Raw genomic sequence first — 26,086 nt, 5'->3', positions numbered from 1 at the left:
CCCACGAAGACTTTGTATCTGCATGAATCAGACTTGATCCATGTGAGTACTGTCGTGGAATCTGACCACAAGATTGTTCTGTGCACCGGAATGGTGAGTTCACGTTGGGTTAACGTGGCTAGATGCGCTCCTGCTAGGGCTGCGCAGAGCTCTAGACGTGGGATAGATTGTTGCTTACGTGGGGCTATTCTTGAGCGGGCCAGGATGAAAGCAGTGTGTATCTTTCCTCCCTTCTCTTGGGCACGCAAGTAGGCCACCGATCCATAGGCTACTTCGGAGGCGTCGCTGAAGACGTGTAGATCAATCTCGCATGTCTCTGGCCTCACTGTGGATGGGAAGTAGCTGCGGCGTATATTGACGCCTGGGAGTGAGCGGAGTTCCGTCTCCCACTCTCTCCATGTTGAGGCAAGGTGTGCGGGTATTGGGTCGTCCCAGCCCTGGTCCTTGTCCCATAGTGCTCGTACAATCATCTTTGCCCTGGTGGTGTAAGGTAGAATACATCCCAACGGGTCATATTGTCTGGCGAGTGTTCTGTACACACTCCGTCTGGTGGTCGGTATCGCCGTCGACCTTCCCTGCTCTGGAGCCAAGGGTTTGTGTCTATAGTGGAGCGAGTCTGTTTTGAAGCGCCAGACTAGTCCTAGTGTCATTTCTTGGGCTTCTCCTGGGATGGTCGCCATCCAGGTTTCGCTGCTGGCAGCCTTGTCCGCGGGGGAGAGGCTGCGCAATACGTGCGGGTCACTGCTGGCCCACTGCCTGAGATCAAAGCCGCCTTTGATCAGGGAGGCGCGTAACTTGATTAGGAGAGCCTCGGCTTCTTCTTGAGTCGAAACGCTTTGTAAACAGTTGTCCACGTAGAAACTGTTCTTCACACTGTGTTGGACCTCTTCATCTGCTGTTGGGTCCTCTGCGACGTGTTTCTGTAGTGCAAATGTAGCACAGCACGGGCTGCATGTGGTTCCGAAGGGGAGTACTTCCCACTGGTAGATGGCTGGGTTCTCATCTCCGATCCTCTCTCTCCATAGGAACCGCAGCAGGGGCTTGTCCTCCTCTACTAGTCTCACCTGCAAGAACATCCCTTTGATATCCCCGCTGATAGCCACCTTGTCCTGGCGGAAGCGCAGTAGCACGCCTAGTAGGGAGGGGCCGAGTGTGGGGCCGGGCAAGAGCTCTTTATTCAGATTTTGGGATCCGATCTGGTAGCTGCAGTTAAACACAATGCGATCCTTGCCGTTGTGATGGACCTTGTGATGCGGCACGTACCATGATTCGGTCGTCTGATCGGCCTCTTTAATGTCAATCTTTGTTACGTGTCCCGCTGTGATTAGCTTCTCAATCTCAGCGCGGTACACACTCTCTTGAGCGGGGTCTTTGGCTAGGCGCCGCTCCGTGTTCAATAGATAGCGCTCCGTGGCGTCTTTCTTTGCGTGAAAGGTGGGCATTCCCTCTCGCCTCAGGAGTGGAGTTGCGTATCTCGTCACTCCGCCGACTGTGACTCTCTTTGTCCCCTGCTCGAGTAGGTTGATGGCGTAAATGTCTTCTTTAGAACGAATATCTTTCTTTTCGTTCTTAAAGGGCATTGTCTCTAGTGTCCATAGCCTCTCGACATGCTGCAGGAGAGTGGTGTCTTCTTCTGTCGTTCTGGAGTGGAGGCAGCTAGTGGCTGCTGTTCGGTTGAGAGATTTAGCGAGGGGGCCTTGTAGGGTCCACCCTAGGCGGGTCTCGACTGCTGCAGGACAGCCTCGGGGTCCTGTATGGACCCGGTCAATCGGGACTATGAGTTCTGCATGGTCGGAGCCTATCAGCAGGGTCGGGGTAGCGCCGTCTATGAGCGGGATAGGTAATTGGCGCAGGTGCACATATTTATCCATCAACTTGGCGACAGGGTAGGTGTACTGCGATAGTCCTATTTCTTGGCTGGTGAAAGCATTTGTAATCTTGTACCGTCGCTCTGGCTGCCCGTTTGCTGCGATAGTGAAGGAGACATTCTCGCCCTTTATCGTCTTTAAATCTCTTCTTATTGTCCGAATCGTCATTTCGTTCTTGCTCCCCCGCAGTCCCAGCTGGGCCGCAGCGGACGCGAGCAGAAGGGTCTTCTCTGACCCGTCATCAAGGACGGCGTAAGTGTCCATGACTTTATCTTGGTAGCTCAATGTCACACGGACTACCTTTAAGAGCACTTGGGCGCCGCTGCTGCTGGCGGGGTCAATGTACATGACACTTGCCTTGGTGCCGCGCGATGGTGCAGGTGGAGGCTGTCTTCTGTTACTGTCGTGTAGTATATCTAGATGGGCTCCATCGCACCGACTGCACCTTTTCTTTAGGCGGCATTCGGCTGCCATGTGTGGCCGCGCACATCGGTAACAGCGCCTGTTGGACTTTATCCATTGACTCACTTCTTCTGCATTCATCTTTGTGAATAGGTCACATTGTGACAGCCAGTGTTCTTTCTCACAGTAGGGACACGCTATCTTCCACTTCTCTTTTCTCGAGGGGGTGCTGTGACTCTTACTGCTCGGTACTGACTCTGATTGGTGCATGACAGTCACCGATCTTCTTCCATCATTTATTCTCCTGGGTCCCTCTCTGGAGCTTGGCGTGCTCCGCCCGAAGGTATCCAGTCGTAAGCTGCTGACTTCTCTCGCCAGGAAGTCGGCTAGATCAAGGAGGGATGGCTCGGGGCCGTTGGGATCCCGGTAGTCTCTCTGCCGCCTAAAACGCTCCTGTCTTGCGGGTGGCAGCTTCTCCAAAATCCTCTCGACATTAGAGTTGGCGTATAGCTCATGCATGCCCTTTTCCCGTTGCGCTCCCAGCATCCCTACCAGGGACTGCACTTTGATTGACAGGTCGTCTAATGAGCGATTGTCTGTGGCTGGGGGTAGGCGATCAATATGCCTTATCTCTTGGATTACGTAATCCCATATACGTCCATATCTCTGGTCCAGCGCCGCTAGGGCCGCTGTGTATGGTGTCGAAGAGGTGGCATAGGCTAGCGCTATATTGTGCGCTCGCGGTACTTTCAGGTGCTTCAGTAATATTGCATACTTGTGGCGTTCATCAGCGACATCCACCATCATTGTCTCTAAGCACATCCGGAGCTCCGTGTACTGTGCTCGACTCTCATAGGCGAAGTCTGGAAATGACGGCGTGGCAATGTATGACGCCGTGGATGGCTGATACATCGGCGAGCGTTGGGGGAGAGACCTCCTGGGCGAGTCCCCTCTTGCGCCTCGCTGTGGGCTGGTACTGACAGGGTACCATGGCCCGCTGGTCCAGGTGCTATTCCTCAGGGCTGGTCGTGCGTCGTGCTCACCCGTGAATAGAGTCGGGGGTCTGTAGCGCAGCGCCGCGGGGGTATAGCCTGGTCTGTACTGGACCTCCTGGTCCGGTGGAGTACTGTGCTGTCGTCGGGCTTGGTTCTCCTCCTCTCCCTCTTCTTCCTCTATCAGATCTTCCAGATCCTGTAATCGTTTATTTAGCTTCTCCGCAGTGTATGCCGCTCCTTCCTTGTAGCTGGGTCTCGCTTGGACCGGTCTGGGAAGGGGGTCTGCGGGGGGTCTAGGCTCGGTCTGTTGGTCAAGTTCAGGGTCGCTTGCTCGTTGAGGAGACGCTGCCCTTGACTGTTGTCTCGACGAGTTCCTTGAACCCCTGGCGGAGGGAGAGGGTGTTGCCTTGCGGATCAGCTGCTCCATTAGCTGCGCTTGTAACTTGTCGCGCTCGACTTCGCGCTTGGTGAGATCTGCTTCTCTTTGGGCACCGGCAGCGGCGCGCTGGGCGTCGGCCCGGTCTCTTGCCATATTCTCTTCTGTCTGAAGGCGTCTCATCTCTAGGCGTGTGCGCTCTTCCTCGCTCCGTTGTTGTGCTTGGAGACGGTCGCGTTCACCCTGAAGTCGATCGCGTTCGGTAGAGGCTGTCAGGCTGACGAGGAACGCCTGTTGTAGCATCCTCTCCGCTTCGCTGGGGGAAGGCGGTTGTGGAGGTGAGCCGCTCCTGCGTGAGCCGCTCCTGGGGGTACTCGTTGGGGAGTCCTGGAGCTCTATTTCCTCGGCGCTCTCCTCCTCTTCTTCCGTGCAGAGTTCTCTCTCTGTAGGGTTGTCTTCCTCCCGGGGCTGGTCGGGGACTACTTCTTGGGTAGTGGCGGGGGGTAAAGGCATGTCCGCTCCCTCCTGGTCCCCACCGTGAGCTTGGTCAGTTACATTAGGACCTACTAGGGCCTCTGTGGTCGGGGAAACCTGGTCGTTAAGGTCAGACATAATTTTACTTTCTGCTTTTACCGCGTTTACCGTTTGTCGAAGGCTAGGTAGTTGACTGACAGTGTAAGCCTCTAAGTACTGAGGTGTCTGTCGTCTGCGCCGCGGGCGTTCTAGGTTAGGAGGACCGTTTCGTGGAGTGTTCATCATAGGCCATTTCAATATTAATAACACTATATTAATATTACACTAGTTACCCTCCGGCTCGAAGGACCAATTGTAACTGAGGGGTACAATTCCCTGACTGTATTGTTAGATATGGTATTTAATACCACTACCTCTTGTACTTTAACTTCTGGCCATCCAGTACATGATATAAGTATGATGAACACTTTCCCACCTGATGAAACGAATCCACACAAATGTACAAATCGAATATTTAATATAGCAAAAGGTATATACAACGTTCACTTGTTTACACTTATGATTTGAAATATGCAATTGTATGGCAAATGAGTATTCGTAGGTAAATCAACATTGAATGTCCAATCTCTGGTTACGCAGGGAGTAAGTATACAACCTGGATATTTAGGAAACTATAGCGATGGTACTTAAATGATTATAGCTGGATACACTAAGGGGGGGGGGGGGGGGGTCCCGCTGGTTGTAAGACAGTAGGAGGGGGGGGTTAGAGAAGCCGCTGGCGGTATCCCATCTGGCCGACGGTTTCTTGGGAGAATTCAAAGTCTTCAAGTTCAAGTTCAAGTTCTTTAATAGTTGTCATACAGAAGTACAGAATACTTTCATACAAAATGCTTCTTACTGTTACGCTCCAGAGACTGTGCTAGACAAGATAGTATCAAATAACATAATAACATAATATAGCATGAATTTAGAAGAAGAAAATGAGGTCACAGTGTTCGGTATAGACATATGTACAATGTTCTGAGTTACCATATAATATACAATACACAATACTATGCAGTGTACTAATGTACAGTACTATCTAGTGCAAAGCAGAAATGGGATGAGGTACAATTTTAGGTACAATTTACAGTAAGGTGTACGAGTTGTAGTGCAATCCTTCATCCATAAATATAAAGTGTGGGGAGTGGGTGCTACAGTGTGTTTGTTTAAAGTGGGTGTGTGCTATAAAGTGTGTGGAGTGGGTGCTACAGTGTGTTTGTTTAAAGTGAGTGTGTGCGTGTGGATGTGTGTGCTATGTGCGTTTGGTGGTTGTTGTTGTGTAGTGTTCATTCATTGTTCGTTTAGCAGCCTGATGGCCTGGGGATAGAAGCTACTTCTGAGTCTTTCTGTGCTCGCCTTGAGACTCCTGTATCGCTTGCCTGACCGCAGCAGTTCGAAGAGGCAGTTGTTCGGGTGACTGGAGTCTTTAATGATTCTCTTAGCCTTGCCCTTGCAACGCTTGTAGTAAATGTTCTGGAGGGTGGGGAGCCCCCCTCCAATTGTGCGTTCGGCTGAACGTGTCACTCTTTGTAGTCTGCTTTGGTCTTTTGCAGTGCTATTCCCAAACCAGGAGGTGATGTTGCCGGTCAAGATGCTCTCTATTGTACATGAGTAGAAGTTCTCAAGGATCTTCTGGCTGACTTGGAACTTCCTTAGGCGCCTGAGGAAGTAGAGGCGTTGTCGTGCCTTCTTCACCACACTGTTAATGTGTGTGGTCCATGTCAAGTCCTCGGATATGTAGGCTCCGAGGTACTTGAAGCTGTTGACTCTCTCAACCGGTGCCCCGTCGATGCTGAGGGGGCTGTAGTCCTTGACCCCCGACCTCCTGAAGTCCACAATCATCTCCTTTGTTTTGCTGACGTTCAGGGAGAGGCTGTTTTCCTGGCACCATCCCGCCAGGACCTTGACCTCTTCCAGGTAGGCCACGGTGCCCACAGAACCTCGGTCCGCAGACGAATACAGCTGGACCCTCTGGTGGACGGTAGCTGCCGGTCCACAACGGAGAGACGTGAGGCGACCTCACTGGTGTAGAGCGCCGTCTCACCTGGAGTCCTGGTGGGGTAGTTCCAACACTCCGCAGTGTTGGCCGTTATCCATGGAATAATCAAAGCACCCAAAGCATAATCCAAGCCGCGGAAGGCTCGCCGTCGTCCGGGTAGAGTAATCCAATATACAGGTCCAGTCGCCCTGGCCCGGAGCTCCTCGGATGCAAGCACCACTAGGGGTCTGCCCAGCCTGGTTAAGCGCCCAGATAACGTCAGGAACGATGGGGGTACTGATAACTTTATAACTCTAACCGAACGATGCACCATACATAAATAGACTATTATTAGCTTAATAGAATACGTCCAACTCGACGGTATAGTGCCAAACTATGACTATTCAACTATTAATCCAAACGATATCTCAATGCCTATTCTGAGGCCAAGTAGGCCTTACTACACCACACGTGCGTCGTGGGTGAGGCTTCGCGTCTGTCACTCTGTTGGAGGGTAAAGAACTGGACTAAAAGAAAGTTCTACTTTACTTGCGCCATATATATATGCGCTATGAACAAATAGTACCATTCGTATTTCGCCAGACATATTCCTGCGCGGAACCGGGGCTTGCCACGACATGTTGGGCGGCACGATTGAACTTGAACCTAGGGGTATGGCAACCTGGCGCCAGGTTCTCGTCCAATGGTAGAATGAAACTATTATGGGCTGTTTAGTAGACTAAAGGGATATTCAGTACATATTGTACAAAGAATATACAGGGGATATCAAACGATATACAAACACTATTTAAATATATATATATATAAATAAATATATATATTCGGTTTAATCTGATCCTTCACAACACCAGTGGTTCCCAAACCTCTCCTCGAGACACCCCAACCGTTCCATGTATTTGTTAAATTCCACCATCAGCACACCTTGATTCAACTAATAAAGGGCTAGTTAAGTTGAATCAGGTGTGCTGGTGGTGGAATTTAACAAATACATTGAACGGCTGGGGTGCTTCGAGGAGAGGATTGGGAAGCACTAGTCTAGTCGATTTTGTGTTTTGAGCATTGAGCACAAAGTTCATCATAGATCTAGCCTCTTTATTTTGCTTTATTAGTGCACCAGATTGATGCATTTAACTTTAAAATGTACAAAAAAAGTAGAGGGGCCGAGGTTCACCCACCACAGTCTCACAAAATCCTGTGGGAAACACTGATATCTATGGATGTAATAGGTCAACAACGTGACGTCATAGAAGAACGACAAACATCAGAAAAACTCAGCTTCATAATTAAATGTCACACCGACATTTCACAGTCCTAACCACATTTGGTGTTGGACTCTTACCTCGGGCTACTTCTGCCTGAGAGCCCCGACAATTGTGTCACATTGAAGCGGAGTTACTCTGCGACTGGAATTACATGTCAACAACATGCAATCCGACAACATCTGCATTCAATACGTGTGCGTGCGTATGTTATCGCTCCTGGACAGAGATAGCATGACTGCTTTTGGGTGGTAGGGTATCCGGATCTGTGTGTGATGTTTTTGCTACCAGAGAGCCCTCAAGCCTTCTTCCCCTGCTCTCCCTATGGATGGACACGCATATCCTTGTATCGGGATTCAATATGCTCCATGGCAGGCTGGCAGCTGTGACCATAGATATATATAAAGACTAAAGTAAAGTCTTTATATATCTCTATGGCTGAGCCTGTGACAGGCCGTTCTGCGGAACAAGTGCTTGCTGGATTATAACCAAACTATAACCCACTACCGCCTGACACTGTGATTGTTATTTAGTATATTGTTATTTTGTATATTGTACAACATTGTTTTATTGTATAGTATTTTATGTTTCTCTTTTATTACTTGTGTGATTTTATATTTGCTTCCACTACTGCACCTTACATTTTTGTCCCAAATCTTGTTGTATGCAAATATAATGACAATAAAGTCTAATCTAATCTAATCTAATCTAAACCTGTTGCGTCAGTGCAGAGGGTCCCTCTCGGGGTCCTCCCTGGGTTGTAGTAACACTGCCATCTACTGGAACGCAGCGGAATTACAGCCCTTCTCCTCCCACACTCCGCTTCAAGAGTAATCTCTTGAGTGTTGCAATGAGAATAATGTGCTTTGACAAGGAAGTCGTCAGTAAATCTTTTTCTTTCTTGTTGTTACATGTAATTCCCATTTGGGCTGCTACCTTTCCCACGTCAATTAGTCCACAGGGTCTTTTTTATTCCGTCAATTAGTCTATTTTTATGCAAAGAATCTCGTTCAAGACTGCAGAGGAAAGTGGCCCAAATCTGATTTATTTGCTCATTATGTGACTCAGATCTGATTCTTTCTTTCACAACAGTGTGAACAGCACACATCGCATGGAATCTGATCCTTTCAATTCTGATTTAGGCCACTTTCATAATGTGGTCCTAAATCAGATACAGGTCTGATTTCTTTTGCAGTGCGACCCAGGGCTTGACATTAACACCCACCACCACTCGCCAAATGCGGGTAGAATTCGGCAGTGGCGTGTAACTCTGTCACCCTTACCAGCCACTTTGGCGGGTAGACCGTGCAGCGTCACCATTTTAGAGTCATAGTGAAGAGCCTCTCTCTCTCTCGGAACGCAGTGCACACTTACTTGCGTTGTGCGTAATGAGAGTCTCTTTCTCTCTCTCTCTCTCGGAACGCAGTGCGCGCTTACTTGCGTTGCACGTAATGAGAGTCTCTCTCTCTCTCTCTCTCAGAACGCAGTGTGCGCTTACTTGCGTTGCACGTAATGAGAGTCTCTCTCTCTCTCTCAGAACGCAGTGTGCGCTTACTTGCGTTGCACGTAATGAGAGTCTCTCTCTCTCTCAGAACGCAGTGCGCGCTTACTTGCGTTGCACGTAATGAGAGTCTCTCTCTCTCTCTCAGAACGCAGTGCGCGCTTACTTGCGTTGCACGTAATGAGAGTCTCTCTCTCTCTCTCTCTCAGAACGCAGTGCGCGCTTACTTGCGTTGCACGTAATGAGAGTCTCTCTCTCTCTCTCAGAACGCAGTGCGCGCTTACTTGCGTTGCACGTAATGAGTCTCTCTCTCTCTCTCAGAACGCAGTGTGCGCTTACTTGCGTTGTGCGTAATGAGAGTCTCTTTCTCTCTCTCTCTCTCGGAACGCAGTGCGCGCCTACTTGCGTTGTGCATAATGAGAGTCTCTCTCTCTCTCTCTCTCTCGGAACGCAGTGCGCGCCTACTTGCGTTGTGCATAATGAGAGTCTCTCTCTCTCTCTCTGTCTCAAGTAGCCAAACTTTACACTATAAAAATTTACTGGATATTTGGATAGAGTGTGTGTGTGATTTTTGGCTGGTGAAAATGCTGAGTGGCTAGTGACTTTGGAAAACCACTAGCCACAAAACACATTAACTGCCATGGAGTTTGATCATCTTATACCATTCTCTGCCAGCACTGTAAGTCTATGGAGATGTTCACCTTCTTTGCAGGGCTATAACTTTTTAAATTGTATTGCTAAATTGACATTACTATGGCCCATTCAACATCGATTATCTAGCGTTCAGGATGTAGGAACGTTTTACTTTTTCATTCACACATTCATACGAAAATACCATCTAGAACAGTGGTTCTCAAACTGTGGTACGCGTACCACTAGTGGTACTTGGTGGTACTGCTGGTGGTACTTGAAAACATTTACAAAAAAGCAACAATTCTTTTATTTAATTTTTTTGTGCAGTCAGGCCACTGCACTTAGAAACAGGCCAGGCCAGTGTTTCTGGTTGCGGCGGCGCGATAGTTAGATAACCTAAGTGGGGAACAACCAGGAGATCACTGTGACAGAGAGTAATGCAGTCTAAACAGTCATAAATCTTTAATTCAACTTCAGCCCTGATCATAACCATTTATCTTTTTTGATTTTTTGTAATGTCAGATAAAGAATGAAATACTCCCACTTTTCTGAAAAGAGTTGGTGTTAAATCTGACATTACAAAAAAATCCATCAAAATCTGTGTTGCTGCTAATCATTGACACATGCCTAGCCTGTAATAATCCCCCCCAGAAAAATGTACTTTGCATTTGATATATTGAAAATATTTTACTTTTTGTGTTTTTTTTAACAATAATTTATGATGCCATCACAAACACTGGCATTTAAAGGGTAACAATTCAAAAATTCCTGCACCAGAATGCAGGAAATTAAGTTTTTGTAACAAAATAATTGTGTGTGTGTGTGACCGAGAGGGAGAGAAAGGAAGAGAGAGGGCCTTGTCAATAACAGCTTCTCTCTCTCTCTCTCTCTCTCTTCCCCCCCTCCCTCCCTCCCTCTACCAGTGCAGACTGTGGACTGACTGTCACTCAAAGTGCTTATGGGCAGAGCCAGGCCATAACAGCCTGATTTCTTGAGGCTGAAAAATGATGGTTTTGAGTACTTGATTAGAAATATAAAACAATGCATTTTTTTGAAAAAAAACTTACAAATGTCTTCAATAGACTAACAGGAATTGTGTAAAGTTGCCCAAATAGTGCTAGGAATAGCAGTACATAGCCCCTTTAACAATAACCTAAAATGGGACACCAACATCACCTCCATCACGAAAAAGGCCCAGCAGCACCTGTACTTCCTCAGGCAACTGAGGAAGTACAGGGTCAAACGCCCCCTGCTGGTCCAATTCTATACTGCCATCATCCAAAGCATACTCACCTCATCAATCATAGTCTGGTACGGTTCTGCACAAAAACACTCCATTCAAAAACGTCAGCGCATCATAAACAAGGCCTCTAAAATTATAGGCTGTGACCTTCCCTCCCTGGACTCCATCTTCACCTCTCGCACAACCACCCGCGCCAGATAAATTACAAAGGACCCCTCACACCCAGCACACCCCGTTTCAGCCCCTGCCCTCAGGTAGGCGTTTCAAGTCCATCCTCGCAAAATCCACCCGCTTCAAGGACAGCTTCTTCCCAACTGCCATTCGGACCCTGAACTCCCTTGGCCCCCCTCTCCCCCTTACACTAACCAAGCTCCTGACCTGATGGACTAGACTCTTCCATGTGTTATGTTGTGCTGTATTTATGTATTTATTGTGTCATGTTGTGCTGTATTATTATGTATCCATTGCTGGGAAGGGGGGGGGGGGGGGGGGGGGGGTAAATTTATCTATGTTCCAGTTTTATGTACTGTATATCCAGAGCTTCAATACACTCTGTACCGATCACAAATACCACCAACCTGGTTGTGTGGCAATAAAGGTATCTTGTATTTATGTTAATTAGAAATGAAAATTCCAAAGGGGCCCTCATAGACTGTGTAATGTAATGAAGTCAGGGGCGCAATTTCCACTAGGGACAGGGGGGACATGTCCCCCTCACTTTTCTAAATCTTGTTTTTGTTCCTCTCCTTTTTTTACAGTCCAAAAACCTATTATATAAAAAAAATTGCAATGACATGTCGAGAGGAGTATGGCTAATGAAAAAAAGTGGTGGTTGAATGGAAATCGTCGTGGGTATGATTTGAGCTTCATGCACGTGCGTTCTTCACATTCGCGAAGTCAACTTCCTGTCTGTTGTTGCTACGCAAACTACGGCTTGGGGGAAATATTCACCCCGGGTACATTGTGTACGGTTCATTTAGTGCAGAAAACGGATCGGAAAAGCGGCAAATTAAACACAATCAAGGGTAATTCTCTTCAGTGCATCACAATGCCAAAGAGCTGCTGTGTTACTTGTGTTGTACTAATAACTAAATCAAAAATCTAAATCGCAAGTTTTATATAATACCAGCTGAGGCATCACGGAGGAAAAAGTGGCTGGCGGCTATCAAGGGGGCACACGTAGATGCAGACGGGAGAGTCGATCAAAGCAGACACTGGTCCCCCAAGTCAAATCATACGTATATCTGCTCTACCCATTTCATAACAGGTGAGAATAAGGAACAAATATTTATATCGTAAAAATTTATTATTGGCTGTGAGGCTGTAAACAGCAGATAAATGTTAGCTGCTAGCTACTTCGCCATATAGTCCATTCTCAGTGTATGTGCACTGGAGGCTTCAAGTAGCCTACATGCCTTTTTCATGTTTTATATGTTACTACTATTTAAAAAACGGAGCTCACCTTTGCTGGTACACACCTGTTGGTTGTCCCCAAAACTAAGATGGCGGCGGTCTCGTGACGTAAGAGTGTCTTCGAGAATGCACGGAAATAACTCCCCCCCCCCCCACACACACACTTCTCAAACTAAAGTTTCGCCCTTGAATGAAGTTATATAAAGAAACATAACCCCTATGCATGTTTTATTTGATCATTTCAATACATTGTCTTCTCTCTCATTGGTGTACTTTAATTGATCCGTTTTGTATCCTTTATTCTGGATGCTGCACAGGTAAATAGTTGTATACTGTTTTGCTGTTTTGTATACTTTATTCTGGATGCTGCACAGGTAAATAGTTGTATACTGTTTTGCTGTTTTGTATACTTTATTCTGGATGCTGCAGTGCACAGTTAAATAGTTGTATACTGTTTTGCTGTTTTGTAATAATACAAGAACGACTCTGTCCCCTAGTGGTGGCTCACATGAATTACATGAATGAATTGCTTTGAATCTACACTTAGTGTCTGTTATGTTTAGGTTGTGTCTCTGTTGTGTCTTTATTATGTCTTTGTTATGTCTCTGTCAGGGGTGCAATGGTCATTTCAGAAGTGCCTGTACTCTGTTTATAATGACGTCACGTGCACGCGTGCTCCCGCGCGCGCATGCACATACATGTTCCCTCGCGTGCGCACAGAACAGATGATTATTATGCATGCACAAATAGTAGGAAACATGTTTGTATAGGAAATTACTAGTTTTAGTTTAGTTTTTGTAAATATTGCCTTGAAATAGAGAAGCTGAAAAAGGTAGCAGGATGTAGCCTTCAATATATAAAGAAATTATATTGTCAACAGATATGGTTGAAAAACAAACAATGTTTTAAATGTAATTGTAGATACAATATTGTAGTTACAATTTCTTTAATTGAATTAACTTAAACTAGAAAAGTAAATACAAACTAAATGAACAATGTAACTTACAGTTTACAGAAGGACAGTTTCCTTCTGAAGCACAACTTAAGAAATGTCTCATCCTTCCAGTCGGGAACATTTTGTCGCATAGTGAGAGCTCCACAGCTCAAGCAAACCCCCACAGGGCTTGTATTTTGGTTAGGCTCTTCTCATTCTTTGTTATGCTATTGTTATGCAAGGACAAGTAGCTAGATAAGTACCGGTACTTGGCGCACAGCACGATGAGTCGAGTAAAACTTGTGAACGCATTTTTGTGTGCATGCGCGTTCATGTGTGTGCGCGTGCTTCTGCTCAGAAAAGTGGTGGAACGGCGTGGTACCGCGTGGCATGAGCACTGCACCTCTGGTCTCTGTCATGTCTTTGTTGCGTCTCTGTCACGTCTCTGTCGTCTCTTGTCATGTTTCTGTTATGTCTTTAATGCCAAATGAGTTATAATTTATAAGTCATTACTAGGAGATTCTCCTGAATCACAATAATCTTAACAAACATGCTTTGGTCAATAATGAGTGCTACATTCAAAGAGGTCCCTCTGCATCGATTAATAGTAAATAATATCTTCAACGGTACGCGGAACAGCCCAGATGCATCTGGTGACATATCTTACCTTTGGAAAATCATGTAAAATGAGGTAATAAAAAAAGAAAATGTCCGATCAATCAAAACAACAATGATGTCAGAAATGTGCTCATCTGGGAAACTTTAATCTGTCCAAAGTGTTCCACCTCTCGACCGCACTCGAGTCTTTCAGTACAGTACCTTTAACGCTGGGTCTAAACGTCATACAGCTTAATATTATCTTCTTTTTTCTTTAAATAGACATACAGTTGAAACAACATTTAAATAACAGTGCTCGGTAACGTTAAGACATCTTAAAAAAAAATAAAGGAAACAATCAAATTTGTAATGGACCATTTTCACACGGTGGCCATTTTGCTCTTATGTCATGCTCAGGTTGGGTTCCTTCCCACCCTGTTCCCAAGGTGGGAAGGAAAGGAACCCAATCTGAGCATGACATACAGTAAGAGCAAAATGGCCACCGCGGGTTGAATACAGTCAATTGACTCTCATTAGTACGGACAAGCCAATACAAAATGGAGATCTCTGTTGCTGATGAATCGGCAATCCCTAATTTCTCTCTGAAACTTGAACAGTTAATACAACTCTCAGCCGGTAACAGCAGAGATGTCCCTTGATTTGGGCCCTTGATTTGTTTACATTTCACTCAAACCAAGGAGCGGTAGACACTGGCGTGTCTGTACATGTGCGAGCAGAACACAAGGGTGGCACATTTGGTTGTACTGTTTACTGACATTCAACTCACAGCTTTCTTGCCTGCTCCACAAACAAAACTAAAAAGGGCATGTGGTATATCTCCCCCCCCCCACCTTCGAGTCCCTAGTACCATGTCCTCAGTCCCTAGTACCATGTCCTCAGTCCCTAGTACCATGTCATCTTAACACCCTCCCACCCCCTCCTAATGTACATTTCCCTCCCCCTTGTATGTATATATTTACTGTTAGGATCTCTGTTTAACAGTACTGTATATTTGCATATCTTGTATGTCACAAATGTAACAGTACTGTATATCTGTATGTCATGTACGTCATAAATGTCATGATTCAATTAGATTAGATGATTAGATAACATTTTTATATCTGTATACCTGTATGTTGTGTATGTCATAAATGTCATTATGAATTGAAAATGGGGGACCCTGATGTAAACCAGACGAAAGTCTTTCTCTGGTCTGCATCCCCTTAACAATTGTGTGTATTGAGCTGTACTGTACTGTACCCATTCTGCAATCTGTTAAATAAAGTTTTCAATCAATCAATCAATCAATCAATCAATCAATCAATCAGTCCCATGTTCTCAGTCCCTAGTACCAGGTTCTCAGTCCCTAGTACCATGTCCTCAGTCCCTAGTACCATGTCCTCAGTCCCTAGTACCATGTTCTCAGTCCCTAGTACCATGTTCTCAGTCCCTAGTACCAGGTTCTCAGTCCTCAGTACCATGTTCTCAGTCCCTAGTACCATGTTCTCAGTCCCTAGTACCATGTTCTCAGTCCCTAGTACCATGTTCTCAGTCCCTAGTACCAGGTTCTCAGTCCCTAGTACCAGGTTCTCAGTCCCTAGTACCAGGTTCTCAGTCCCTAGTACCAGGTTCTCAGTCCTCAGTACCATGTTCTCAGTCCCTAGTACCATGTTCTCAGTCCCTAGTACCAGGTTCTCAGTTCTCAGTACCATGTTCTCAGTCCCTAGTACCAGGTTCTCAGTCCCTAGTACCAGGTTCTCAGTCCCTAGTACCATGTTCTCAGTCCCTAGTAGGACCACGGGTGATTTGGTTTCCCAAAGTCCAGTGTTCCAGAACCAAAACGATCGACATTTATTAGAAAACACATACAAACAGACGTGCCGACGAGGCGAGAGAGAGAGAGAGCAGCCATCAAACGGTCTCTCATTCTCTCTCTCTCTCTCTCTCTCTCTCTCTCTCTCTCTCTCTCTCTCTCTCTCTCTCTCTCTCTCTCTCTCTCTCTCTCTCTCTGGTCGCCATTGATCTCCGGAAACTTATCGTTAGTTTAGTTGTCGTCGGTTCCGACGCAGGGAGACGAGCCAGGCGCTCTGTCCTGCGGTGTGGCTCCACGCCGGGAAACGGCGACGACCCCGTTCGCCTAAAAACTGGGAGAATCTTTTTTTAAATGTCGGGGTGAAAGGGATGTTTGCTTCAGATATGCTGCCGCCTGCAGAGGTGAAAGAGCGAGTGCTTACAAAAAAAAACAATGGTCACTTGATGAAGGCGATATTTCTGGATATTTCAGCACATCCAGGGAGGGAACAACACAGCTCTGTGTCGCGTGAAAAGAGAGTCAGAGAGTTCTGGTCGCCATAGCGTGCGTGTGTGCGGGCGTGTGTGCGGGTGTGTGTGCGGGTGTGCGTGTGGCGTGCGGGTGTGCGTGTGGTGTGCACCCAAGTAGAGTCCGTCTTCGTGTTACGTTTTCCATCTAGGATCATAGCGTTCGTCGTGGCTGTACTACCGATGAAGGTGCGCGGTGAAAGCAGACATATCACCGCTAGGGTTAGGACAGTGGCTCTGGAGGTAGAGCAGAACGTCTGGTAATCCGGAGGTTCTCGGTTCGATTCACGCTCCTCGCGGGCAGCGTGTCGAAGTCTCCTTGAGCAAGACACTTAACCCCCTAACTGCTCCCGATGAGCAGGTCGGCACCTTGCATGGTCGGTCGCCCCCGCAATCGGTGTGTGAATGTGAGGAACAAATTGTAAAGCGTTTTTGGATTAAATCTGTTTTATTTACATCACGTCCTCAGAATTCAGTCCAGCAGAAAAGGCTTTGCGTATTGAACTCGGACCCGATGAGACTAGAACGAAAAAGAAAATGGCTAGAGGTGTGTGTGTGTGTGTGTGGTGTGGGGGGGGGGGGGGGGGGGGGGTGGGTAGGTGTGGATCGGGGGGGGTGTCAGAGGTCACTGCAGAGGCCGCACCAGGTAGAGTTTGTCTCCGTGCTCGCTGGTGAAGATGGGGGCCTTCTTGTAGTGCTCCACCAGCTCCTCCATGGTGCAGAAGCGCCGCTGGCCGATGCAGTACACGTCCTCCGCCAGCTGGACCCGGAAGTGTTTGTTCTTCCCCACCGCCTTCAGGGAGACGGAGAAGTCACTCGGCTGAGAGGGAGAGGGGGAGGACAGAGAGAGAGAAGAGAGAGAGAGAGAGAGAGAGAGAGAGAGAGAGAGAGAGAGAGAGAGAGAGAGAGAGAGAGAGAGAGAGAGAGAGAGAGAGAGAGAGAGAGAGAGAGAGAGAGAGAGAGAGAGGGTGGAAGGAGGGGGAGAGAGAGGGGGGATAGTGGAAAGGGGAGAGAGAGGGGGATAGTGGAAGGAGAGAGAGAGAGAGAGAGAGAGAGAGAGAGAGAGAGAGAGAGAGAGAGAGAGAGAGAGAGAGAGAGAGAGAGAGAGAGGGAGGGGGGTAGTGGAAGGAGGGAGAGCGAGGCAGAGAGATAGGAGAGTAGTGGAAGGAGGGGGAGAGGAGAGAGAGAGAGAGAGAGAGAGAGAGGAGGGGAGTGGAAGAAGGGAGAGAGAGGTAGAGAGACAAGAGATTACTCAGAGCTAGATGGATATATTGATCAGCCGATAATATCAGCAGATATGAGACTTTTGCTGATACGTTGTTGTCAGCAAAAGTGCTGTAAATAAAGCACTAACGCATGGATACAGTTCAGGGGGGGGGGGGGTGGATGGATGTGGATGAGAGCCTTGTATGAGCCCTGCATGCGCAGATTGCCCACGGAGTCTCTGGATTTATAGGTTTATCAATCTGCGCATTCAGAGTTCGGGAGTTCGCTCAATGTAACGCGGAAGTGCAGTGGTCTTAATAATAATAACGTTTATTTGTATAGCACCTCTCATACAAGAATTGCAGCCCAAAGTGCTTCACAGCTAGACATATAGACATAGAATGAGCATAAAATAGACATTATAAAAGCAATGCAGAGAATAAGAAAAAGTGTAAAAGCAACGCAGGTAATAACAATACAAATATTGACTCACGGTTTAAAACCTGAGTCTTCCCTGTTAAACACTTTAGTTTGAAGTTACTTGGCGTTATTATCTGTTTTGATTGATTATCCTGTCATTAATGTAGTTCCATTGTACAGTATATTACTGCCCAAACTGGAACACACTGCCCAAAAGCATCAGGGAAGCCAAAAACTCAACTTCAAAAGACAGCTTCAAATCTCTTTGCTCAGGCATTAAAACAGGAGGCTAACTCTTCAAATGTTAATTCATTTGGATAGGTTTAATGTTTTGGGTAAGTTTAACGCCATAACTCATCAGTTGATCAATAGTCTGTTCACTATTTTTACTATGCACTTCTTCATTTCATTTCATTTCTATTCATTTCATGAATTTTATGCACTTCCTGACCATTTCATGGACTTATATGCTAATTTGATGCCTATTTCCCAACTATTTCATTGCACTGCTCCTAACTATTTCTATTGCACTGCACTGTATTGCACTATTTTAATGTTCTATGCCTAAGTATTTTTTATGTGAAAAAGGCTTATTCTATGCTTATTTTATGGCAAATTTTATGTCACTTTGTGAAGCACTTTGGACTCCAAAAGTAAATAAAATGTATTATTACTCTTTCTTTTGGGGGGTATTTCTTGTATATTGTTAATCCTGGTTTACAGTCATCCACAATAAGCATTTTAAAAGTGTGGTGTATTTTTACTATCTATCCAAAATTCTCACTTTAAGTGTAATGGTACTCATTTGTGTATTTCATTTTGTAATGTATCTGAGGTTAAAAGTTAAAGTATTTTTTTTAAACTAATTTGTTTAGTTCAGTCTTTACCTTTTTTAAATAATATTTGCAAGGAATTGTTTATTTTCCATACTGTCTGAGGGACAGAAGAAAATATATGTCAGGTATCTGGAATTTAAGCCCCTGGAATATCAAAATTCCATATCAGAGCCAAATGTCTCATACTGTTCTAGCCATACTTAGAATTAGTTGCACTATATGTCCAGCAGGGGGAGACATCCTTCTATAGTTAAATCTTACAACTACTGAAGAAGAGACTGCTCCCTCAAATAGCCATTTATTATAGTACTTTTTTACATTTGTTTGTTTTTTATTTATTCAAAGCTGAATAAGTTATTAGTCATATGCCATTACTCAAAATGTATACGCATACAAAATAATCTTTGGTACTAGATGAGCACTAGAGAGGTCCTAAAGAGGTATGATTTTCAGTATTTGATTTCCCCGAAGAACAATAATGTTTTACAATTTTACAGTCAACTATCAATTCGTCCTCAAAATCCCATCACTATTACCGGTAGTTAACTAAGGATTTCTTTAATCGTTAATCGACGACCGCCCCACTAATCAGCACACCGATTACATTACCCAGTGAGCGAAATCATCATTAGCCAATCAGCATTCCCACTCCGCTACTCACCGACGACTCGCTGTCTCGGACCAGGAAGTCTCCCTCCAGCCCTCTCTCGTTGAGCGCACCTTCCGCTTGCTGCCGCGTCACGTTACCGTAATACCAGTCTTTCCCGGCGAACTTGCCGGTCCGCGCGGGGCCCGTGTGGCTGGAGGGGGAGGAGCCCGAGGGGGCGGGCCCGTCGCCGAGGACCACCACGTAATTCTTGGGCACCAGGCCCACCAGGCCGCGGGCGTTCCGGCAGCGCCACCACTCCGGGTCATTCTCGGGCTTCTCCATCACCTCCATCACCTCCGCCTTCTCGAAGTTCAGCTCCTCGTCCGTCACGGAACTGAAGGGGTACAAGGTCTGGACCGTGTGGAGTACCCCGTCACCGCCGCCCGCCTGGCCGTTCGACACCACCACCGTCGCCCCTCTGCCTCCTCCTCCTCCCCGGGCGGGGTCACCCGAGGCCGCCTCCCCGTCGCTCTCCTCCAGCACGTAGTTGGAGGGGAACCAGCCCGCCTGGCCCCCCGAGCTGCCCCGCCACCAGCCGTCGCTGCACTTCTCCATCACCACCACCGGGGCGCCCTTGACCAGGGTCAACTCGTCCTCGCGCTCCGCCACGTAGGCGAACTTGACCAGCGCCGGGACGCTGAGGTCGTAGATGCGCTCCGCGCCTCCTCCTCCTCCGCCGCTTCCGTTGTACGGGTACTCTGCGTCGGTGCTTGGCGTCGGGGAGGCATCACGAACGCTGGTCTTCCTCTTCGTCTTCCCGAGGCCTGGGGAGCAAAACAAGGGGGCGAGGAAGAGGAGGGAAAGGAGAACATTTAAAACAGGGGAGTAAACTTTTATTTAACCTTTATTTAAGGTTAATTATGAACAAATTCTTATTTACAATGGCAGCCTGGCCAGAGCCGGGTATCTGCAGGTTTCAACAAGTTAAATTTAAGAAGAACTTTTTAATACCACTTAGAGCTAAATGTAATACCAATTTCATGACCATAATAGCAAAAAGAAAAAAAACACATAGCGACACTGCACTGGTGCATCTGGTGACACACCAAGCTCTCGCCAGACGCACCAAGCTCTCGCCAGACGCACCAAGCTCTCGCCAGACGCACCAAGCTCTCGCCAGACGCACCAAGCTCTCGCCAGACGCACCAAGCTCTCGCCAGACGCACCAAGCTCTCGCCAGACGCACCAAGCTCTCGCCAGACGCACCAAGCTCTCGCCAGACGCACCAAGCTCTCACCAGACGCACCAAGCTCTCGCCAGACGCACCAAGCTCTCGCCAGACGCACCAAGCTCTCACCAGACGCACCAAGCTCTCGCCAGACGCACCAAGCTCTCGCCAGACGCACCAAGCTCTCGCCAGACGCACCAAGCTCTCACCAGACGCACCAAGCTCTCGCCAGACGCACCAAGCTCTCGCCAGACGCACCAAGCTCCCAGTAGCCCGGGTAAAAAACTACTTGAATACAAAAACATTTCATATATTTCATATTATTTAATCTAATCCTATTTGTCTGTGTTGTTCCCTTGATGTGTCTCAACAAACAACAGTACTGGATCATTAAAAAACAATAACAAACAACAACAATGAGTCTAGTGAATAGTGTGAACATACTCGACTCAAATCAGAAATCCACTTGAATATTGTTTCAGCATGGAGGCACCCCCGCTCTATCGCATATATCAATCTGCATCGCATCAATGACATCCGGAGAGAAACTACTGTTGTGTCTGTCAAGAAGGACACAGGTCTCATACAGTATTGTTGTGCCGGGCCGGGCGAGCATTGTGGAAGACGGCGACAGCTTTAACAGAGCAAAGCCAGAGCACAGAATGAGAATAATGCTGTGTATCCTCCACTAGCAGCACACAGTGAGCGTCTCCATTGTCTTTAGAACCTGGCTGGACCCCGGCTGAGACAGCCACCTTCCACAACCTGGCTGGACCCTGGCTGAGACAGACACCTTCCACAACCTGGCTGGACCCTGGCTGAGACAGCCACCTTCCACAACCTGGCTGGACCCTGGCTGAGACAGACACCTTCCACAACCTGGCTGGACCCTGGCTGAGACAGACACCTTTCACAACCTGGCTGGACCCTGGCTGAGACAGACACCTTCCACAACCTGGCTGGACCCTGGCTGAGACAGACACCTTTCACAACCTGGCTGGACCCTGGCTGAGACAGCCACCTTCCACAACCTGCCTGGACCCTGGCTGAGACAGACACCTTCCACAACCTGGCTGGACCCTGGCTGAGACAGACACCTTCCACAACCTGGCTGGACCCTGGCTGAGACAGCCACCTTCCACAACCTGGCTGGACCCTGGCTGAGACAGACACCTTCCACAACCTGGCTGGACCCTGGCTGAGACAGCCACCTTCCACAACCTGGCTGGACCCTGGCTGAGACTGTTGTTGTCTCATCATGTTTTATCTTGTGTACCACAGTTGTTGTTGGTGTGAATTTTGAAAGGTTGCCTACTGTAGCAGTCGGAGAGTTCACAAGGAACACAATGGAGACAGAAACCCAACCAAACCATACCAAGCCTGGCCATGGTTAGAGTGACCCAGCCAGGCGGAACTTGGCTAACGGAGGCATAATAGGTCTAAATTTGGACACACCAGATCATTGTTGCCAGTTGGATGAGTGTGAGAGAAGAACACTGTGTTACATTAAGAATATTTGAACCACTGAGATAAAAAAAAAAAAAAAAAAAGTGTTTAGTCAGATAATTTTTTTTTATAATAATTGGGGACAACCCATTTATTGAGAGTTGTAAAGTCAATCCAAGCCACTTGTAATGTGATACATCACCTGAAAGCACTCAACCTCTACCATTATTAACTATGAATGTGCACAATGCTCCAGCATATCATTATTCAGATACAGTTTTTTCATACAAAATACATAATTACTAGTGCCTTCAAACGTGCTCGCTCAGAACGGGCAAACACCGGTATAGTCCTCCTCAGCAATACACCCAAGTGTGAAGTCGATCAAATGAGTGGTTCTCGAGGGGAGGGAGGGAGGGAGGGAGGGAGGGAGGGAGGGAGGGAGGGAGGGAGGGAGGGAGGGAGGGAGGGAGGGAGGGAGGGGAGGGAGGGAGGAAAAGAAAGAAAGAAAGAAAGAAAGAAAGAAAGACAGACAGACAGACAGACAGACAGACAGACAGACAGACAGACAGACAGACAGACAGACAGACAGACAGACAGACAGACAGACAGACAGACAGACAGACAGACAGACAGACAGACAGACAGACAGACAGACAGACAGAGAGAGAGAGAGAGAGAGAGAGAAGGGGGAGAGAGAGAGACAGACAGACAGACAGACAGACAGACAGACAGACAGACAGACAGACAGACAGACAGACAGACAGACAGACAGACAGACAGACAGACAGACAGACAGACCATTTTAGTTGGACACATGTGAACAGGAACTTGTATGCCGTGACAAATACAACTCTCTTGACTCTTGAAGTAGGCTTACTGTATATGGTCCTTCATCCTTCATCATCTTCTGTATCATCGATAATTAGCTATGTCTTAGCTTTGTTTGGTAGACATGTGTAGGGATGCACCGGTAATAATAACAATAATAATAATAATAATAATAATAATAATAATAATAATAATAATAATAATAATAATAATAATAATAATAATAATAATAATAATAATAATAATAATAATTATAATAATAAACGTTATTTGTATAGCACCTTTCATACAGAAATTGCAGCTCAAAGTGCTTCACAACAGAAAAAAGGCAGGCATAAAATGAGCACATAAAGTGCAAACCTATAAAATCACAGTTTTTCACATTAGGATCTAACATCCCAACAGGCCACCTTGTTTATGATTTGATTCATATTTTAAAAATAGACAATAATAGAAAGAGTAAGATAGAATATACAGAGTAAAATAGTGAAATAGTGCAGTGCAATAACATAGTAGAATAGAATAGCCATAAAATTAGCACATAAAGTGCAGACATATAAAATCACAGTTTTTTACAGTGCAATACAATAGTTCTGGATTACTGTTTAACAGTTTAAACTTTAAAGTCGATACTCATATCGGTCCGATACCAGGATAAAATAGAATATCGCCATATTGGAGAATTTTCCTCAAACTAAAATCTGATACCAAGAAACACGTCTAAACGTGGAAATCAAAGCAAAGTGACTTGATTTGCTGCATTAACTCTCTCTAATGGAGAATGTATGTAAAATGTATTATATCTCAATATTATTTGTCCAATGACCCCAGAATTACTTTCCAAGTCAATACTGTTCATTAAAAGTAATGGATCAGATCAACTCAGCATATAAGTATAACTCTGTATGATATCATGTACAATAATGATGTATATACTGTATCTTTATTCTTACCATATATATATATATATATATATATATATATATATATATATATATATATATATATATATATATATATATATATATATATATATATATATATATATATATATATATATATATATATATATAATACTGTACATATCCCTTACCTATTGTAGTTATGCTGCCAGCCAGTATGACTTACTTATAGTGTCTTTATACCTGTATCACTATAGCTACATATTAATACTACAACTCTGTACATACATCTGATTAGCACTATTACTCAGTAGTATTAATTTATTTTATTTTTAAAATAATTGTATACCCAGTTTAATCACCTGTACATTGTATATTACTATTGCACTTTACTGTTATATTTGCACTCTGGTTGGATGCCAAACCTCTTTTCGTTGTACTGTACTTGTGCTGTATAATGAATGACAATACATTTGAATCTAATCTAATGTAATGTGACAAAACTCCAAATTGCGGGACCTTTTCTCTAAAACATGTACATCAAGTGTCCTAGTTTGTCTGGGCATTAAAGTTTGTTGTCCCGGCATCCTGACTGTCCCGGATTGAACTACTTATTCTGAAAATGCCCCAGTTCTAGAAGAGTTCACTTATACCTTCTATCTTGTTGACAGAATATTTAAATAAAATGTCATTCGGAAACAGAACTGCTTATTTCCATAAATATGTAGGACTTTTTCCAAGACAGACAGTCTGTCTGTCTTCATGTTGGAACTCTGGAGGGTTCAAAAACCTGCATATGCATACGGATACACTTTCACACTATGATTCAGCAATCAAACAAACAACCTTTTTATAACAAAACTGAATATTTTCTCTGCAAGGATGTATAAATAAGTGTGAGTGAAGCTGCTGCCTAGAGAGAGAGAGAGAGAGAGAGATAGAAAGAGAGAGAGAGACAGAGAGACAGATAGAGAAAGAGACAGATAGAGAGAGAGACAGAGAGAGAGAGAGCGAGAGAGAAAGAGAGAGAGAAAATGGGAGAGAGAAAGAGATAGATAAAGAGAGAGGAGAGAGAGAGAGCTGAAGAGTGCAAGATACTCAAAATATCTAGCGAGTACAGGCTAAGTGGTGAGATAATTGCACCGAATGGCAAAAAGGTTATTCAGTCAAACCACCTTCACGCCTTTTAAGAGGGTCACGGCTCCTCCTTCCACGTCAGGGAGGATGTAAACACTTCAAGGTTAAGGAGCTGGTGGTGTAATCAGTGCAGCACAGGCCAGGAGAACAGCTAGGTATCGATTAGCAATGTTATCATTAGAAATGCTAATCATTCCGCTAGTGTAGCGGACGGTAGCTGATGCCACACCTCCTACTTTGTACTGAACGTGCTGTATTCTAGTATAGTATAGTCAGGAGGAGTGTGGCGTGGGGACGACTGACGCCAACATTTTGGGAGATTGGCTTACCGTCTTCTCCAGAGAGAGACAAGAAGATAGATACCAGTTTCCTCTCCGTGCGTTCAGTAGAAAGCCATCTGGCTGCACGTTAGCCTAGCTTAGCACAATGAATGGAAACGGACATGGCCGGTTAGCCTTTTTGAATGGGCTTGCACCACTCTATCTATCCGATCTCGTTACAGGATACTCGCCTCCTCTTGCACTCTTCGATCACAAAATGCAGGGCTCCTATCAATCCCTAGGGTAAAAGATAAATCCGCTGGCCAGAGAGCCTTTGCTCGCGCTCCCTACCTGTGGACTAAATTTATAATAATAATATAATAATATATTTGATTTATAAAGCGCTTTTCAAAACCCAAAGACGATGACAATGAGCAAAACAAATGAACAGAGAAACAAAGAACCACAGGGAAAAAGCAACAGGATGAATACGCAGGACATACAACCACGGGTAACAAGTAACAGATACAGAGTCCAGTAGGCCGGGGAACAGTCAGGGAAGTAGGGAAACCGAGTCATCGGGGACACCCGCTCTATCAAAGTCTTTAAATCCTTGCTCATCTTTCCTCTCTCTCTCCTTGGGCCTACCCTGATCTCACCTGGTCGGGGACAGACCCTTAGCTTAGTATGGTTAGTTCAGTTTACATGCTAGAGTAGAGGTAGAGCTGATGGGAACATAGTCATGGGACGTCCGTCTATTGCTCCCATGACTGCCTGTTGTTAGTCTGTCTGCTCTTCTAACCGCGCTGTCCCTGTCTCTCTGCGAGTGGATGTCTCGAGTGATAGTGTGATGATATACAGGACGATACACAGCCTACATACAGCCAGCCCTGGTCCTGCCCCCCCGTTGGGCCTGTCAAGGTCCCCTGCGCCGTCCTCGATGTGGCCTACAGTGTCGATTGCAGCGGCTGTTCTACCTCAAAATGGATCTGAGCACCACTGGTGCGGTGGATCTGCTCTATGCCATCCTCCTCAGTTTGGCCTACAGCGTCTAACCCGTCTGCCCGCTCTACTTCCACTGGATGTGAGTGGTTCTCCTGCTATCCCCCTGGGGAGTGTGACCTTGGGCCATCATCATATTGTATCATACCAGCGCTTGTATTCCTGTGCTTTATT

The 26,086-nt window shown here is 46.0% G+C and overlaps 1 protein-coding gene across 1 annotated transcript in view; it reads right to left on the bottom strand.

Moving 5' to 3' along the window:
- Positions 1 to 16,656: 16,656 nt before the first annotated feature.
- Positions 16,657 to 26,086, bottom strand: part of nck2b (NCK adaptor protein 2b) — an 82,036-nt gene continuing 72,606 nt past the window's right edge. The window contains exons 3-4 of the mRNA XM_084330835.1: positions 19,179 to 19,930; positions 16,657 to 16,875 (exon numbers count right to left, since the gene is read on the bottom strand). Coding sequence (XP_084186961.1) covers positions 16,681 to 16,875; positions 19,179 to 19,930 — 947 coding nt within the window. The 3' untranslated portion in view covers positions 16,657 to 16,680. The remainder of the gene's footprint in view (positions 16,876 to 19,178; positions 19,931 to 26,086) is intronic.

Source organism: Notolepis coatsorum (genome assembly GCF_963971535.1).
Source record: "Notolepis coatsorum genome assembly, chromosome: 1".
Lineage (NCBI taxonomy): Eukaryota > Metazoa > Chordata > Actinopteri > Aulopiformes > Paralepididae > Notolepis > Notolepis coatsorum.
Note: the sequence above shows the minus strand (reverse complement) of the source record. Positions and strands in the feature narration are given on the sequence as shown.